We start from the raw sequence: 18819 nt of genomic DNA on the forward strand, positions 1-18819 counted from the left end.
GAAACATCTTCCTCCCATACGTGCACCCCGTATGTCCGTAACACACCACCGCTGCTGCCTCCATCTAGCTCAGCTGAGGCTGCTCTGAGGGCTCATGACCTTTCTTTAAAACGCTGCTTTGCCCCTTTGCTTACACAACACAGGCTGCTTCCTCACCCACCAACGCAGGATTTCATGCTTTGGGATTCATTGTCTCACTGCACAGTGATTTCAGAAAACAGAGTAAGTAGGCACCAATTCGCCAACAGGAGAAACTATTTCTTACCTTTTTATTATTATTATTCTTTCTATGCTTGGATAGGAACAAGTCTCTTTGAGGAAAGGAATGGGAACATTCAGAAAATAAATTGTTGTTCGGTTTATGCACCTTTGGGTCTCATTCATAATCCAGAGCATTACGAGAATAACTCAGGTTGAAATCTGCAGTATTTATTCTATCACAAGGAAATTGTTTCTTTGGCAGGAAAAGCACTAGACAGTGATATCAAAGGTTTGGGAAAACCGACCACTTATGTTGGTGCTTGAACAGGGGACATAACCTTCAAACCCCAGGTCAAATTGTACACACAAAGCTCTTTGGTGTCTCTGAACCTTAGCTAACAGGCCAGTCATCATCTCTGCAGCTATGTGGGACCCTGATCACAGATTTACAAGGACAGCTGACAGACAGTATGCCAGGCCCATGTATGTGATTTAAATGGGACCTCCAAGGAACACAGTAAAACAAAAGCTGCTCCAAGCTGATAAGGGTTGAAAAAGACACTCAAAATGCATCAGAGCTCTTGAGTGTCTGTTATTGTGGAGTACTCCCAGCTAGCCTGTTTGTCAGCTCAGCTGCTGGAGTTACCCCAGTGATTTGGTAACTGGTGGCAAGTGGTATGGGCAGTGTGATGCAGCTTTTGAACAAGGTTCAACAGAGCAATAATTAGCAGCTCTTCTTCTGGAAAACACAAAAAAGACCTCACCCTGAAGTTCTGTTGTGGTTTAACCCCAGTTGGCAACTAAGCCCCACGCAGCCGCTCGCTCACTTCCCCCTCTGCAGTGGGATGGAGGAGAGAATCAAAATAGTAAAAGTGAGAAACTTGTGGGTTGAGGTAAAGACAGTTTAATAGGTAAAGCAAAAGCTGCGCACAGAAGCAAAGCAAAACAAGGAATTTGTTCACTCTTTCCCATGGGCAGGCAGGTGTTCAGCCATGTCCAGGAAAGCAGGGCTCCATCACGCGTAACAGTTGCTTGGGAAGACAAACGCCATCACTGCAAATATCCCCCCCTTCCCTTCTTCTTCCCCCAGTTTTATATGCTGAGCATGACGTCACATGGTGTGGGATGTCCCTTGGGTCAGTTGGGGTCAACTGTCCTGGCTGTGTCCCATCCCAGCTTCTTGTGCCCCTGGCAGAGCATGGGAAGCTGAAAAAGTCCTTGACTAGTGTAAGCACTACCTAGCAACAATGAGAACATCAGTGTGTGATCAACATTATTCTCACATTAAATCCAAAACACAGCCCCATCCTAGCTACTCTGAAGGAAATTAACTATCCCAGCCAGAACCAGGACAAGTTCTCATGAACCCTTAGAGCAAAAGGCAGATAAACCAAAAGACTGGATATAGCACTATCCATTGAGAAATAGCCTGTATTAAATTCCACTCCCATCTCTATGGTTGTGTAACATTTGAGACAGGGCATTTGAAGCCTGCTTGAGCATGCACCTTCATGAGTACTCAACTTTGTGGTAAGTAATCCCATAATACTGAGTGTAGGGGTACATGCAAGTGCTTGTAAGACTGTGGTCTCTGTAAAACTGGAGAAATTGAGGCCCAGTGTCTGGCAGACAGCATCCTGAAGGAAGATACCAGGTAGCAGAACAATGCAGATGATAGCAGTGCCACTTGTGAATGTAACATCTTCCTTACTTACACTTCCTCACTTCCCATTTAAATAACTCAGTAAAAAACCAAGAGTTTGAGTAGGACAGAGGTGTATTTGTCTTACATCATGCTAAATACCACCATGCTGAGACATGGCAAACTTTGCTTGAAGGCAGCTCAGAAAGAGCGTAGAAGAGGCAAGGGGTTGTCTGCATGTGAATAGGGTGTGGGGAACTATATAAATGAACGCAGGGCCTCATTAAGAAAAATAAACTTGGTATGATGAAGAATGTCAAAGTTGAAGGTTGTTTTTGTACAGGCAGAGGTGTCCACAGTATCATGTTTTTCCAAAGCAGCTTCATGGCAATGAGACACGTTTACTGGAGTAGGGCAGATCCGGATCCGACCACTGCTGTAACACTCACCACCGATGACACTACATTCCTTAAGCCAGGGTTGCCTCAAACCAGACTAAAACAGGGACTTGCACTTTGGTTTCCTGCATTTCGGCAGGGTCTTCCTTGGTCCACTGCCAGCCCAGCCTACCTCTCTCCTAGCCCCCAGACAGCTGCAGTATTAGCTGGAGAACCCTAGCTTGTTGGCTTCCTACATAGCAGATTAATACACAGCCAAATTAATCCATTTTCTCTACATTCCTCTTGGTGGGCTACATGGAAAAAAAACAAGAGAGAACAGACTTACAATAGGGTCTCAGAGCCAGGAAAAAAACATTGCTATAACTCCCTACAGTCTCAAGAGAAGGGAATCTAGGGTATTGTCCTGACAACAGCAAAACCAGGAACACCATCCCTTTTGTATGTCTCTATTCAGCTTCCTCCTCTTTTTACTTCTCTTCATTAACGCAGCACAGTACATTGCTAATTAAGCCTGGTTTTTCTTTCTTGGATGTAGGCCCTGGTATGATTTAGAAATAACCTTAATCTGGTATTTGTAATTCCAGTATTTACCTCTTCCCATGATTTCTAATGTGATGTTACTGCATTCTTGGCTCAAGATGAGCTTCTGCAATGGTTTAAAACACCAGGAAAAACCTCCAGTGAGACCTCATTCCTGTTGAATTAATGATGGGACATGAGCAGAGCACAGGATACCTGAATGTCCTCTCAACATCACAAAAAGCAGTTAATTAGTTAAGCTCTATAAAGCAAAACTAAACCTTTGGGGAGGCAGACTGTTTGTTTTCCCTGCGTGGCCATCCCCAAACCAGGACATTATCTGTCACATCCAAATCTATACACCCCTCTATCACACAGCCAGAACATCCCTTCTTGGAATTCAATCCAAGAGAGGACATGGGGTAAACCCAAATCGCCCTCCTGCCACACAAGCCCCTGTGCAAACAGAAACCTCATTTCACACGCCAAGGGACAAAAAAACGCAGGAGAAGCTAAAAAAGCAAATGCCAATATTTACGCTGATAACATCCCTCCGACTGTTTGTCTGGAAGCAGTAGTGGCCCTGTCCTCTTGTGCATAGGCTGACATGGCTACCCACTCGTACGCAGCTTCTGCAATACCACAGAACACCCTGCTTCACAAACAGCATGTGTCCTGTTCCTGAGCTTCGCAGGCACTGCACCAGAATACGCAATTGCTCTCCAACACTGGATAAATATGCAGAGCTCTGTCGAGTTTTTCATTTTCACATACATTAATCATCCCCAAAGCCCACCTCAGCTGTACAGATCTGTACTCTTCGTACACCTTTTATTCTCTCAAAGGTGTGTATTTTCATAATGATAGTGCTCATGTACCACTTAACAGTATATTTTCATTTGGCCCCAGCCACACTTCTGAACAGTAATTTATTACTGCTTGTCACTAGCTACTACTAAGAGTAATACATATACTGGGTTTTACTTAGTGTGTTTAGTATTTCTTGCTTGACTCTTTCTTACACAGACAATACTGCCCAAGCCCAGAGATTCACAAATCAAAACCAGTCAAGTTTCTAGGCCTTCCAGTTGCACTTGTTTTGTACTTCCCAGCTTTTTGCCTGCAAGATCTAGAAACCTTTATTTATTTGTTCTTTTTAAATGAAAGTAGAGAGCCTAATGCAGTCTGCCTGCTCCAGAAGCTGCAGGTGTACAGTGAACACCTATGTTGACAATGAAAACATGAGAAGTATGCAGGCATGTCTCAGGGGCCTGCTCACGCTGGCTTTATTGCTTAAGGACCTGATTCAAAACCCATACACCAGGCATCTACTACCCCAGAGGTAACATGTCAGAGATGTGCGTTACACAAAGGCAACCAGGTCCCAGCTTGCTGGTTCTGATACCTGCAAAACGTTTTCCATTTCAGCGACCATGACATGACAGAGTTCTTGATTCTTGGAGAACTAAGGAAGAGGGTCAGCAAAACCACTACCCTGACCTTCAGGAGAGCAGACTTTGGATTGTTAAGGAGTCTGGTTAACAGAGTCCCTTGGGAGGCAGTCCTGAAGGGCAAGGAGTCTAGGAAGGCTGGATGTTATTAAAGAAGGAAGTCTCAAAGGCGCAGGAGCAGGCAATCCCCGTGTGCCGTAAGTCAAGCAGGCGGGGGAGAAGACCGGCTTGGCTGAATAGGGAGCTTTGGCTGGAACTCAAGAAAAAAAGGAGAGCTTACTGCCTTTGGAATAAGGGGCGGGTGACTCAGGAGGACTACAAGGATGTTGTGAGGTTATGCAGGGAAAAGATTAGGAAGGCAAAGGCCCAGCTGGAACTTAAACTGGCCGCCACTGTTAAAGATAACAAAGAATGTTTTTATAAATACATCAGTGATAAAAGGAGGGCCAGGAAGGACCTCCCTCCTTTGTTGAATGCGGAAGGTAACCTTGCCATGAAAGATGAGGAGGAGGCTGAGGTACTTAATGCTTTCTTTGCCTCAGTCTTTAATAGAAAAAAAAAATGCCCTACAGAGGGACCTGGACAGGATTGATCATTGGGCCAGAGCCAACAGTATGAGATTCAACAAGGCCAAGTGCCAGGTCCTGCACTTGGGTCACAACAACCCCATGCAACGCTACAGGCTTGGGGAGGAGTGGCTGGAAAGCTGCCTGGAGGAAAAGGACCTAGGGGTGCTGGTTAACAGCCAGCTGAACATGAGCCAGCAGGGTGCCCAGGTGGCCAAGAAGGCCAACAGCATCCTGGCTTGTATCAGGAATAGTGTGGCCAGCAGGAGCAGGGAGGTGACCGTGCCCCTGTACTCGGCACTGGTGAGGCCACACCTCGAGTACTGTGTTCGGTTTTGGGCCCCTCACTACAAGAAGGACATTGAGGTGCTGGAGTGTGTCCAGAGAAGGGCAACAAAGCTGGTGAAGGGTCTGGAGAACAAGTCTTATGAGAAGCAGCTGAGGGAGCTGGGGTTGTTTAGCCTGGAGAAGAGGAGGCTGAGGGGAGACCTTATCGCTTTCTACAACTACCTGAAAGGAGGTTGTAGCGAGCCGGGGTTCGGTCTCTTCTCGCTAGTAACAAGTGATAGGATGAGAGGAAATGGCCTCAAGCTGTGCCAGGGGAAGTTTAGGTTGGACATTAGGAAAAACTTCTTCACCGAAAGGGTTGTCAAACATTGGAACAGGCTGCCCAGGGAGGTGATTGAGTCTCCATCCCTGGAGGTATTTAAAAGAAGCGTAGATGTGGTACTTGGGGATATGGTTTAGTACTGGACTTGGCAGTGATAGGTTAGGGGTTGGACTCGATGATCTTAAGGGTCTTTTCCAACCTTAACAATTCTATGATTCTATGATTTCGCTGGGCAATGCTACCCGCTGGGAATGGCAGCACTGACTGCATGCTGCTGATGTGACAGGGCAGCCATGGAGAGGCCTTGTGTGAACACCAGCAGGGTGACAGCCAGGGGTTGTGCTAGAAATTAACTGGAGAGCTCTCTACCTGCAAAGCAGGATGGGTTGCTGCTGTCCCACTGCTGCACTTTAACTCTGCTGGGGTGTACCGGGGCACAGCAGAGATTTGAACCAGCAATGTTAAAACCAGTATGTTCCGTCAGTGCTACCTGTCAACCACAAGTTAGAACAAAAACAAGAAAAACTCTTTTCCAAGGAGTTCCAGGAAATTTGGAGGCCTGTAGGGGACAAAGGCTCCCCCTGTTAATTGCTCTTACAAAGAAAAATAAAAAATAAAGGGAAGAAAAGCATCATTCTACTACTTGCAAGCTTAATTTTTTACCTCAGACTTGGTAAACAAGCGTTTTGTCTTTGCCCCTGCTCATCAGTAGACTGTAAGCTCTGCGAGAGGATTTGCCACAGATGAAATTCCACTGAGTATTTCTGCGAAAAATTAATTGTCCTTATTACACCACCTTTCACTGCAATGAGGTACTGCCTCACCTACACCTCATTTTTCAGCTGCCTAGTCAGTTGGGTTTCCTGTCACTGAAGGGGCCCAAGAAAAACGTGTACCCTGGCCTGACGGTGCTCGGCTTGCAGGCACCACGCTTGTGGCTACCCACCCCGTCCCCACTGGGACCTGCCGAGCAGGGGCACCGCCAGCTGCAGCCCAGAGGTGGCAAAGGGAGCACCCCCTCCTCACCCCGGCGCCGCTGCCCGTTTGCGCGCCTGCTTCCCCCATGGCAGCACGCTGGACGCATCCACGCGCGTGCTCTCCATACCCACACGCACCGCACCTGCAGGGCGTACACGTACGTACAGGGCGTAGGTGCGCGTGCACATAGGTGCGCCGCAGGCCCTGCTGCGCACCGCACGCCTGTGCGCACCGAACACCCGTGGGCACTCCACGTGGTGCGCAGGAAACACTTTCAACAACGGGGCACCCACAGCTCGCTCTGGGCTCCTCACACAGAGCGTTGCACGCCGAGCACGCAGGTGCCTTTCCGCACACCCACGCCCCCCAGCGCGGCGTGACACGCCACCCGTGTGTTACACACCCCCGTTAGCAGCCCGCCGCCTCCCCGCCATACCCCGCCCCGTCCGGGCCGGCCCCTCAGGTTCCCGCCTCCCCACCCCCGAGCAGCGGGCACCCAAATCCCGCCGGGCCGCCGCCACTCGCTCCTTTCCTTCCTCCCCGCCCTCCTGCCTCCGCAGGCGCGCACCCCCCGACGGCGCCATGGCCGCCCGGCAGCAGCTCGGTAACGCGGGGGCGGCCAGGACCCGGTGAACCGGGGTGGGCCGCGATCGACCGCCCGCTGTGGTTGTGGCGGCGGCGGCCGGTGGCGGCCGCCGGGTATAGGGGGGCGGAGGGAGGGATAGCAGGGGCTCGCCCTCTAGCCGGGCCACGAAATGGCGGACCGAGGCGTATTCAGGGTTCAGCTAAAGAGGACGGCCCCGGAAGGCGAGGGGCGGCTGGGTACCGCTCGCCTCGGAGCGGGGCCGCCGCTCCCGACCTGGTAGTTCCCGCGGCCTGAGGCGGGATGTGCGTGTTTGTGGCGGGGGACGCTCCTTTCCCTGCGGGCTGGTGATACCTTGACCTCGATCCGAGCTGGTGGGCAGCCGCCGCTCTGTGAAAGAGGGGCTTAAACTGGCGGGCGGGAGCAGAAGCGGGAAGGGCGGCGAGGGGATGTCCCACCTTTCGTGCCCCGAGGCGGGGAGGCGACGGCGGTGGCGCTGCCTCCTCCCCCCGGGGTCTCTGTGTGTCTGTGGGGGGCTTCTCCCCGTGGGGACAGGCAAGCGTGAGGCGGTCAGCTCCTACCTTCCCGACCCAGTCATCTCACATCAGAGAAGATTCCTAAGTTACAGAACTTTTAAAGGCTTCCCTCTCTTAATCCTGTTGTTTCCTTTCTCTGTTCTACTTTTAAAATCGAAATATTTCTGCTCTTCCCACCTGTTAGCTTTACTCAGCGTCTCTGACAAGACCAGCCTGGTGGAATTTGCAAAGAATCTGAATGCTCTTGGCCTGGGTTTAATTGCCTCTGGAGGAACAGCCAAGTCCCTGAGAGATGCTGGCTTGCCTGTCAGGTACAGACACTTTCCCATACATCTCCACCAAAAATGCTTATGCGGGTCCTGAGGTTGCTTAAATTGTTTTCTCGATCTGTGAGCAAAAAAGATTGAAAACTGGACTGAAAGTGAATCTTCCCTTCCAAAAAAAAAGACCAAACCCACCCCAAAAGTCCCAGAGCAAACTTAAGAACCTTCTTGGCCCAAAGTTGTTTGACTGAGACCAAAGAGTGTTACTGTGCCGGTCAGCACGCAGAGGGATGTCAGGAGTGTTGTGTTGGAGGGGATGCCTTGTCTGCCCTGAGCCAGCTTTTTTCCCTGTGAGACAATCAGTTGTTTTGAAATTCATAACCTGACCCTAGTGCTGCTCTTCACAGCCAGGTGAGAGTTGATCTTTGCCCAGTCCTGGGACAGGAAAGGTGATCTGTCAGGAATATGTTGAAGCTCACTGGAGATGATTTGTCACAAATAATTTTCCCAGCATGATGGTCAGCTTTTTCGGACAGAGCCTTTAAGTGTTGTGTGTCCACTGTTTTGAGAAGGGGTGCATACAGTCACTAGCTGTTTTGGCCCGTGATTCCGGGGAACTTTTGTTTTAGTTTCTCCCATGCTGTGATTAAAAAAAACTCTGACCAAATAAAAATTGTTTCCAGTACAGTGATGAAAATTCTGTCAATTACTTGTCAGGACAAGGTGACTGTGACTCCTTTTTTACTTCCTGTGAATGTAGTGACAGGCGTCTGGTACATCAGCATGAATATATATCGTCTCCAGAGCTTCATGTCCTTGCTGTTATCCAGCACTTGGTCATGTGTCTCCAACTTTGCTTGGCTGTGCTTTCAGTGAAGCCTGAAGCAAAGGATAGTCTCATTTCCCCTCCCTCTCCAAGTTATTGTGCCTTTACCATCATAAACAGTCACAGGGAATGGTGAAGCTTTAATTAACGTTTTGGTTAAGCTGGGAAGAAGAGTACTGAGGTATTGCTTCTTTTGAAGATGGTCTTCCATTCTCCTGATTAACCATGTTGACTTGGGATTTGCTTATCTTGGTTATATCAGTGTATTTGAGAAATAAACATGCTGCTTAGCTGAGTGTGACCCATGAACTTTGCTTCCTTTCATGGGAAAAGCAGGTGTTGCCTCTTTGGTGGGGAGGGGGTGGGTTGTAGTGGAATTTATAAAATTTTTTTATTTGGGTCACTTACTAGAAAGCAACATCCTTTCTGTCCTCTGTCAGATGTAGCTTTTGCATAAGATACAGATCAAAACCTTGTGAAGAGTGAGAGAGCATTAAACCACCTTTTTGGCTATTTCCACTAATCCTTCTGTGCCTAGCAACATTTTGCTAACTAGTTGACAGATGCCAACCATAATAAAATGGTCAGATCTATCTTGATATAGAATGCCTCATCTCAGAACTACTTCCTGGTCTTCCGTAAGAAGGATGCAGCCTGGTCTGTCACTCAGTGTAGGTTTTTCCTAGCAGTTTAGTAATACACCTTTCATATGTTGTATTCTTACTGAGATACAAGATACTGAAGTTTAGAGGAGTCATGCCTGTGTTTTCTCTCTAAACTCCTCCTGTCATGTATGGAAAGGTGGTAATTATTTTTTTTAACAGATGGGCCAAAAGGAAGCTAAGTTTGTTTTCCCTCCTTGATGCCTTCAAAACTCCTAGGTTTTAAATCTCTTTCTAGTAAAACCAACATTGCCAGTAGATTTAAGTTACTGCCCTGATGGGGATAAGAAACATTCAACCTATAGATTAAGTCAGCATGGCACATACATTTTCATGCTGTGTTTTCTCGTTGAGCAGAGATGTTTCGGACCTGACAGGTTTCCCTGAGATGTTAGGTGGACGTGTGAAAACCCTTCATCCTGCAGTCCATGCTGGTATGTTTCTGCTAATGTATTTTCAGTCTAAAAGAGAAAACCATGGGCAGTGAGGGTGGGAAGGGGGGGTTGACAGATATCTCTTTTTTAAGGATTGTGTTGGAGGAACTGGGTAATGAAAGCAGATTTGCTCTAGCAGCAGCAGGAGAGGTGAAAAGCATGGGGTGGAGGGGTGCACTGTGGCTGAATTACTTCCTCTGTTGCTATGCTGGCATCTATGCAGTTAGCAGAGCTTTTCCTCCCCCGGGCTACAAGTAACAGGGCTTCTCTGTAAATGCCTTTGCATGTTCTTTGCAGAGTCAATTTCAGACCTGTTTAGGCAGAGAGGTCCCCAAATTTAACCTGTGGATGAATCTGGTGTGCAGTGTAAGAAACATGACAGCATAGTTTTTAGTGGGTGATTGCTGCATGGCTGCTCTTCCCTGGCAACTCTTCAGCAAAGAATATGTCTGATAAATGGTCAATCTGTGCATTAATCCATCTGCTTTTTCATCTCCTGTTATGGTGCTTGAGATCCCTCACACTGAACCTGTTGCCCATCATACTTGAGGGTTGGAGATAATCTCCCCTGACAACCCTGAACCCAGGATCCTGCTGTTGCTCACTCTGTGCCAGCCAGACACCTGTGTGTTTCTCTGAGTTCCTAGACCCAAGCCAGCCTCCTGTGCTGCTCAGCTAGAGGCACAGCTTCTTTTGCTACAGATGCTTCATAGGCATAAGTGTTGCTGACTGATAAGTGGCAGGTGCCCTTTTCTTCTCCATGAACTCCTTAATGGCAGTTCTAGTGTTTTGAGGGTAGCAACTGAATGCTTATAAAGTACATTTTTGAGGTTGCTGTTCAGCACTTGGAATGCTCTAGAATTTAGCATTGGGGATTAAAAAATCCTGTTAGTATGGAATCTGAACAACCAAAGAGACAGGAAAATGGAATAGGGTAGAGGAGTAGGGGCTAAGGACTGTTACCTGAACTAGAATCAGGAAGTTTATGACAGAAGATCTCTGAGGAAAAGCACAGTCTGAAGGAAGATGTTGAATTAAAACATTTGTTGGTGATTAAGTTCTTTCTTCAGTAAAGATGTACTGTTTTTTTGTAACTAGGCATCTTGGCTCGCAATATCCCAGAAGATAATGCTGATATGAACAAACAGAATTTCAGCCTTGTAAGGTAAATATTGGGGGACATGATGCAATTCATCAGTAATCAAAAATGAACACTGGAGACCAGTAAACATCAGTGACTGGGAGCAGTAAGGTTGTAACATCTGCACACCAGAAGATCTGCAATGTCCTTCCTTTCACTGTCAGGAGATATTCTGTTTTCAAAAAATACAGTTTTCTACAGATGCATCTTCATCACTTGCAGTAAGAGAAAACTAAACCAAGAAAGTTCCATTGCGGTTTCCACATGGAACAGAGGTTTTAATGTTTTCTGGTTATCTGGGAATTTTGACACTTTACATTTAGTCAGTGTTGGACCACATTACACTTCTTCCAAAGTTGAATTCGGTACTTTCGAGGCTGGCACATCTCCCCTCAGCTTGGCTCTGGGTGTCTGATCAGATGACAATTCCTGATTTTGAAATACTTGCTTAGTAAATATACCCTTTGATATTTGCATAATATTTACTGAGTTTCAACATGTAAATAAAGAGTAGACATGGAAAGCGGGTCAGGAGCATGCAGCATTTGTAAAGACAGAAAACACACAGATAACAGACAGCAAACTTGCTTTCTGAGCACCATCATGGGAGCAAGCAAGCCACGGCCAGAAATTGAAGTAATGCAGTTTGTGCCCTAATGTACCAAAGATATTTTTCTGGTTTTGTTAGAATGTATTTACTCAGTACACTCACACAGGGCAGCCTGGACTATGTTTAACTAATTGGTTTTAACATCTAACGAGCGATTGTGAGTAACCAATTCTGCATCAGCGGGTAGCTCCTGGTATAGAAATGAATGGCTGTTCAACTGAACATACTAAATTGTAGGTATAGCCAGGATGGGAGGTATAGTTTGACTGTGGTGATTGGGCCAGAATGCACCTTAGCTTTTAAAATCACTTTTTAAAACTGATGTGCCTAGGATGGATGGATTTCCAGGCTGAACTTGAAAACCTGAAATTTAAAACCACAGGAATCCTCATAGATGGCTCAGCAGTGGTGACTGTTCGGAGTACGCTGCATATGAAAGCAGGCTCTGCTGAATTGCAGGGGGAGTAACGTGCCTTTACATCAGTGACTTACAGTACACTCGCATCCAGAGTAATAATTTGGATTTGGGTTGTCTTAAATAAAGCAGAAGGAGCTGATCCTCAGCAGGAGGGTCTTTGCATAGTTGAGTAAATTTTACATACCCAAGTCAAGGTAGGAATCCTTGATATGGATTATCTTCATTTCCACAGATAAAAGCATTAGCAGTGTTAAAGTCCACAGATTCCTGATGGTTTGCAACAGGTTGGGAGCATGAATGGTTTGGGGGGGGGGGGGTGTGTGTTACAAATAGAATGGACAATAAAAGCTATAATAGGAAAACTAGAGATGTAGCGGGTTCTGAAAAGTGGACTGGAAGCTGACCATCCTTTCCACTTGAATGCTTCACACGGTGTGCAAACAAAGGAATATTAAAAGTTGGACGCAAGTGTATGCGTCACAGCAATTCACTGTGCCAGTACTGAGCATGCATTGGGATTCAGTGCCTTCATGTGTTCAGATCAAGAGAGTGAATTAATTCTCTTGGATTAAAAACGTTGTTTGTGAAAGTCAAAACAGATACTTCCTTTCACTACAGTTCATGTGGCACTTGTAGGATGGGACAGGGCAAGTTATTACTTTGTGCTTTCTGGAATACAGACTGCAGCTTCTTCCAGATCAGATCAAGAAACTAATTCCAGTAAGATACAGTCTTACTTTGAGAGGGGAAGTCATTTCTCCTACCTGCTTTCATGTGCCACAGAGGCTTTACGGGATCCAGGCTGTGCACTCAGTTTTCATATGCTGTTGGTATTTTAAAAGTCCAGAAGGTGATACGTAGGTGGCTTTCTGCTCTTGGAAACGTTGTGGAAAATTAGAATGTCTATGCTTTGTTTGCAAAGGACCTTGCGCTGGGTGCTTACTCTCTTATGAAAGTTGGCGGATGCCTGTTTTCAGTACCTTCAGAGCCCACTTTGAAGTCCTTTGAAATAGCTCAAGTTGTGCACCAAAATCACTAAACATTTAAACTCAGGTCTGTGTATTTAAAGAAATTCTTCCTTTTAACTAATGTCTGTATATTGTGGTTTTATCTCCTGTAATATTGTTTACTGCACAGGGTTCAGTTAAATTGTACAATGCGTATACTGTTCCACCATTGTAACATCATTTGGCCTTTGGCTGAACGCCACTGACTCTTAAATGTTTTGGAGAAAGAAGCCATGGCTACAGGATTTTATGTTGACCCCTGATTTAAGATAAGACTGTAAAACCATTGGTAGTACCTTGTGTGTTCCAAGCCCGATTTGGCTTTTTTATTTCTTATTGAGTAACCTGCTTTTCCCCTCAATTTTCAGAGTTGTGGTGTGTAACCTCTACCCCTTTGTGAAGACGGTATCTTCTCCGGATGTAACTGTACCAGAGGCAGTGGAAAAGATTGATATTGGTAAGCCAAAAGGAGAGCAAATCTATTCTCCATGTTCTCCAGGCAGACTTGATGGTTCTGGTCTCTAAGTGGTCTCAGGTCTTTTATTCTTGTTGGGTGGCATTGCACACCCATGAAGGAAGTTTGCTAAAGAGCACAAGAGTTGCAAGGAGCAGTCTGAAAGAAGAGCTGGGTAAACCTCATTGCTTTTAAGCAGACCTACAATTCAAATGGCAAGTGACTGTTGTAGCAGGCTGGCAAGCCATGCTGCATAGGTGGGCAATGCCCAAAGGAAGAAGCCTGATGTACTGTAGAAGGCTGTGCTAGGAAAGGCCAGGTGGAGCGTGCTTCCTACTGAAACAGAGAGCAGAATAAACTTCTTTTGCAGCCTCTGGCAGTGTAGTAAAAATCAAAAAACCATGGGCTTTGGAGAGAAGAAGCTGAGCCACTGAAAGTGCTCTGGGGATTGCTGAAAACTTCACTGCAGGCAGCTGTTACAAGGAAAGGAGTTGGTCTGCATGTGTGGGAGAATAGTTAGTACCTGAGTTTGGAACCATGGCCGTCTGTATCATCAGCAATTTTGCTGCTTTTGCTAGTTATTAACCCCAGAAGGCTTGCTGTTCCTTCACTGCAGCATCTCTGCTTGGCAGCTTGTGAAGAGTACAGGCACAGTTTTGTGCCATGAGGTTGGATTGGGAATGAATTTTCTTGCAGTAGTTTAGTCCAAATGATGCCCAGCAGAGCTCTCTATTAAATGTTTTATGGAGTAGTACTCACTCTGCATGTAGCAGTGCCAGCCTCTACTTTTCTTTTGCAACAGCCTAGTAGCCTGTATGATTTAAGATGTTGTAATAGCTGTGCAGAGTCAGATTTAAGGGAGAAGCATGGTGTTTTACCTTACACAGAGGACCTGGGTGGGATGCATTAATATTTGCAGAGAGATTTGGGAGCCTCAGTTTCTTGGCAGTGTAGAAATAAATCTTCCTATAGACCCCTCCGCAGCCCACTGTTTCAGAAGGTGGTGCTTCAGTGTTATGTGGAGCCAGCCATCGTCTTCAGGATGTGGCTGTGCTGCTTGAAGGCATTCCTGCCCCAGCTGCTCATCACAGCCCGTGGGTGACCTGTTTTCCTGCCCCTGCAGCTCTGCCTGTATCTGCAAAGGCAGTCAACATGCACCTTCACCTGTGGATTGAGTCGAACTCACCAGCCTTTTGCGTTTTGAAGAGCACTCTTACAGTTTCTTCTCCTTGCTGGAGAGAGACGGGCACATTCACCTGGCACAAATGATCGATTGGTGCATGTCCCTTCTTGGCCTCAGATGTGGCTCTTTGTTATGCCATGTCCAGATGGGAAGTGCTTCATGCCTCCGTCCTTCTCTTTGCAGGAGGAGTTGCCTTGCTGCGGGCAGCTGCCAAGAACCATGCTCGCGTGACGGTTGTGTGCGACCCTGCGGACTACTCTGCAGTAGCTAAAGAGATGATGGCATCCAGGGACAAAGACACCTCCATGGAAACCAGGCGTCACCTTGCACTGAAGGTTGGTCATGTTTCCTTGCAGCAGAGGGCTAGGCCAGACTCCTTTGCCTTTTGTTCTTTCACTTCTTTAAACACCAAATCCTTTGAAAGTTGATGTTTGTAAGCTGACAGGTGTCCCCCCATTCTGTCCTCAGGCTTTCACCCACACTGCTCAGTACGATGCAGCCATCTCTGACTACTTTAGGAAAGAGTACAGCAAGGGTGTGTCCCAGCTGCCCCTGAGGTACGGCATGAATCCTCACCAGAGTCCTGCGCAGCTCTACACAATGAGATCCAAACTCCCCCTGACAGGTGAGGCCTAGGCCATGCTGGCCAAAAGGAAGCTCTGGCATAGCTGGGAAGGGACGTGGTAGGGCGTGTCTGCCAGTTGTCTTTAAAACTGGAATACCTTAGACCAAGGGATGGCCAGCAGTACCTTATCTGCTTTATTACTGAGTGGCAGTAGCTTTGCAATGAAAAGGTTGAGCTGTGTGAGACAGAAAAGCTTGTCTGCTGACCCCCACAAGACTTATTGTAGTGCCACGTTTTCTGTTGGTGAAAGATTGGTGTCCACACTGAAGACACGGTGCACGACTTAAATCTGCCCATTCTGCTTTACATTAGATCCAGATTTTGCAAAGGAAAACCTTGTTGCCCTTTTAAGATGCTTTGCACTTTTCCATTTTCCTTATTTAGTATCTTCCCTGTCTTTTTGTGTCACCATTTACTCTAGAAACCAAGCTGTTCTTCTCTACGTTTGAATGGGTTTTGTTCTTTTTTTTCCCTTCTTTGATGGTTTTGAGCAGAGGTTTATTACCTTAGTTTTCTAGAATGCTGGTTCTGCTAATGGTGGCAGAGAGAAAGGATACTGGTCTCACTCGTAAGAGTTTGGGACAGGTCTGGTGTCTCTTTGTGCCATTTTACAGGTGTGCCAATTACCACAGCACTGCTGCAGTGAGGGAAACCCCTGTTTTGGAGAGAAGGAAAGACTGGCTACTCTTGTTCTTGAGATTGCTTTTAATATTGGTGAAAATCAGCTCTGCCTTGTGTGCAGGCATTGTCCTGTTGAACAATGAAGTTTTGTGTACAGAATTTCCTTATTTAAATTCTGGGATCTCATAGGAAGCTTTTCCATGGCTGCATTGGAAGTTGATTTGCTTGCAAGTCTGCCTCCCAGTATGGCAGCACAACACTGTGTTCTCTTGTTCTGGCCATGGACTATTGCTAAAATGATCTTTTCCTCCTATCTCCTGAAATGCTCGCAGTCCTGCCACATCAGTGCAAACAGTTCTTGCAGGGGCAGGGCAAAAGGTTTTGAGAGCAGACTTTTGAATGACCTTTACTCTTGGCATGGATTTCTGATGAAAAGACTAGATGAAGCATTTGGCTTAAAGCTTGCCCTAAATTTCATGGCTGTGCATGGTTTTGTTGACATCAGTTAGAGACAACGTGTTTAAAGTTTGGCTAGTCCAGGAGTACTTTGTTGAATCAGAGCCATAGTCACTATGTGAAATTTATTTACTAAATTTGTAAAGAAGTGTACCTGCTGGGGAGCAGGGGATGTTCTTTTTGTGTTCTTCTCTGACAGCATTGCCTATGCACCTTGGTCAAAATCAACCCTGGTAGGCTCCTTTAGAAAGAGATGGCTCTTGTTCCAAATGGCTGCTGGTTGAAGAACTCAAAGAACGTAACGGGGAATGTTTCTTTTTTGTTCCACTTGCACCAGAGGGGAGGCACGCAGGGTCAGTGCATGTCTCGCTCCAAGGTCCTATTGGCAGCTTCTGGTAGGGAAGAGAATTGTATTGGCACCTCCTGAGTCTCAAGCCTGTGCATTCCTCACAAGTCACTGAAGGTTTTCAGGGCACTTAACCTTGTTGAGGAGCCAGGGTCATTTAACAAGAACAATTTATAGTGATTTCAATTCTTGGTGGGAAAAATCTCTTCTGCTTGGAGTCCAGACACTAGGGAGCAAACTCTTCCTGCTTTAATGTGTCTGTCTGTGTGCCGTGTTTGCAGTGGTGAATGGCTCTCCAGGGTTTATCAATCTGTGTGATGCTCTCAACGCCTGGCAGCTGGTGAAGGAACTCAAGCAGGCGTTAGGCATTCCTGCTGCAGCCTCCTTCAAACACGTCAGTCCTGCAGGTGGGTGGCTCCTTGTTGCCATGCTTTTCTCTTTGAACGGACTATGGCTTTTGGCAGGCCCTGCCAGTGGTGTATCTGTGCCCCTTACCCTGGTGGTTTGGGGAGCTCCCAGGGGCAGGGATCAGCGAGAGGTTCTGGTTTGAGTGCCCTGGCTTTTATTTCCCACTAGGTGCTGCTGTTGGAATACCTCTCAGTGAAGAGGAGGCGCAAGTCTGCATGGTGCATGACTTCCACAAGACCTTAACGCCCTTAGCATCTGCCTACGCACGAAGCAGAGGTAAGAAGCCCATGAATAAACTAGCGTGTCTAAAGAGCTGAACTTAATTCTCAGGTCCTGAGGAGCATGCTTAGCACTTCGCAGCCTCTTCCCTTTGCACCATACTCCTCCTCTGTAGGGTTTTTTATCCATAAGGATCTGACTGGCTGACTAAATGAACTGACTGACTAGCAAAAATTGTTCTCCAAGTGGCAGAACTTGTAAATTGTTTCAAAAATGCTAAAAAGGTTTTGGATTCTGTTCCTTGATGTATATAGAAGACCTATATTTTTTAATTTAAATATAAATCTCTGAGGTTTTGGCTAAAGGATGGATAAACAAATAACTGTGCTGGTAGCACACTCAGCCTTCCGCTGTATATGAGGTGCTCAGGAACTTCAGTAGAAATATTTCTGCCTGGTGTTTGGTCAGTGTTGGGGTTTTTTTGTTTGTTCTGTTTTTTTAATGCTTTTGTACCTCAGAGCTCATTAAAAAAGGTAAAAATAAGTAAATAAAAACAGCTTCCTCTGCCTAGCTGAGATACTTTGCTAATTCTCTCATTTTGCATGGCATTCCTAGAAAATCTACACAGATTATAGAAAACAAAGCAAACTTATTTGACAAGGGACATAATGGCTTGGGTTTATTTTTCACCACTTCAGGGACCACCTTTGAACATTGCCCTTGGAAAACCATTGCATGATTGGTAGAAAAACAAATCTTTAGAATGGCAGGGACAGAAGGATTGACCTTGCTAAGTAGTAGAGCATCTGTGATAGGAGCTGAGTGCCATTAATTGTTCACCTTAGCTATGCCATTAAATACAGAGAATATTTATTATTAAAAAAAAAAAAATTGCTCGTGGCTACATATCTGGGTCTGGTTTCTTGCAGGAAAAGCCAGATGGGAGCATAGCCATCTAAAAGCTTTCCTCTTTTTCCAGCTGTCTCCCATCTAAAATCTTTCTGTACGATCCTTGCCTCTCCTTGTCCTCTTGCCACCATGGCTACAGCAGAGCTGCTTTCAGTAATGGAGTTAGTCATTACAGAGTTAGAGCTCTGGCAAATGCAGTGAAGAAGGAAGAATATCTGAACTATGGGAATATTTAAAGGCGCATGCGTTTGAGGTGGGATTTTTCATCCTTGTTGCTTTTATATGGCTTTTTTTCTGTGTTATTAGCTCTCATGGAACTTGGCTGGACTGTAGGCACAAAGACTTTCTTATTAGTAGTAGTATTATACTGTAGTTGGTTAAGTTACTAAAAAGTACGGTTTTGCAGGTGCTGATCGGATGTCTTCTTTTGGTGACTTCATTGCCCTGTCTGATACCTGCGATGTGGCTACTGCAAAGATTATTTCCAGAGAGGTTAGTTAAATAGCAGCAAATCATTAGAGTGTAAAAAGGAGAATCACACTAGATGGAGTCATTGGTTGGTAACAGCCATTCTGTTTGAATTTGACCCATTTTCCTGAAGACTATTTATTGGTCCATTTGTGTAATTCGCTATCCAGAGTGCAGAATTTACACCTATCTTTTGAATCATTTTTCTTCCTACCGGTTAAAACCTGGCTGTATGGGAGAGCCTGTGAAATAGCAGTGCTTGAAATGCTGCTTTTCAAGAGA

The 18819-nt window shown here is 46.1% G+C and overlaps 1 protein-coding gene and 1 long non-coding RNA gene across 3 annotated transcripts in view; one reads left to right on the forward strand and one right to left on the reverse strand.

Moving 5' to 3' along the window:
* Positions 1 to 7470, reverse strand: LOC135313418 (uncharacterized). 2 transcript variants are annotated; one of them, XR_010373069.1, is made up of 4 exons: positions 7306 to 7470; positions 6054 to 6154; positions 2836 to 2938; positions 1 to 2534 (listed from the first exon to the last, which is right to left on the reverse strand). It is a non-coding gene; the product is annotated as an uncharacterized LOC135313418 (long non-coding RNA). The 2 variants fall into 2 exon arrangements; XR_010373070.1 differs by lacking the exon at positions 2836 to 2938.
* Positions 6824 to 18819, forward strand: part of ATIC (5-aminoimidazole-4-carboxamide ribonucleotide formyltransferase/IMP cyclohydrolase) — a 25032-nt gene continuing 13036 nt past the window's right edge. Inside the window, exons 1-10 of the mRNA XM_064452119.1 lie at positions 6824 to 6972; positions 7672 to 7798; positions 9596 to 9672; positions 10771 to 10837; positions 13217 to 13305; positions 14669 to 14820; positions 14954 to 15110; positions 16815 to 16940; positions 17110 to 17217; positions 18476 to 18561. Coding sequence (XP_064308189.1) covers positions 6951 to 6972; positions 7672 to 7798; positions 9596 to 9672; positions 10771 to 10837; positions 13217 to 13305; positions 14669 to 14820; positions 14954 to 15110; positions 16815 to 16940; positions 17110 to 17217; positions 18476 to 18561 — 1011 coding nt within the window. The 5' untranslated portion in view covers positions 6824 to 6950. The remainder of the gene's footprint in view (positions 6973 to 7671; positions 7799 to 9595; positions 9673 to 10770; positions 10838 to 13216; positions 13306 to 14668; positions 14821 to 14953; positions 15111 to 16814; positions 16941 to 17109; positions 17218 to 18475; positions 18562 to 18819) is intronic.

This window comes from Phalacrocorax carbo, chromosome 5 (assembly GCF_963921805.1).
Source record: "Phalacrocorax carbo chromosome 5, bPhaCar2.1, whole genome shotgun sequence".
In the NCBI taxonomy this organism is placed as follows: domain Eukaryota; kingdom Metazoa; phylum Chordata; class Aves; order Suliformes; family Phalacrocoracidae; genus Phalacrocorax; species Phalacrocorax carbo.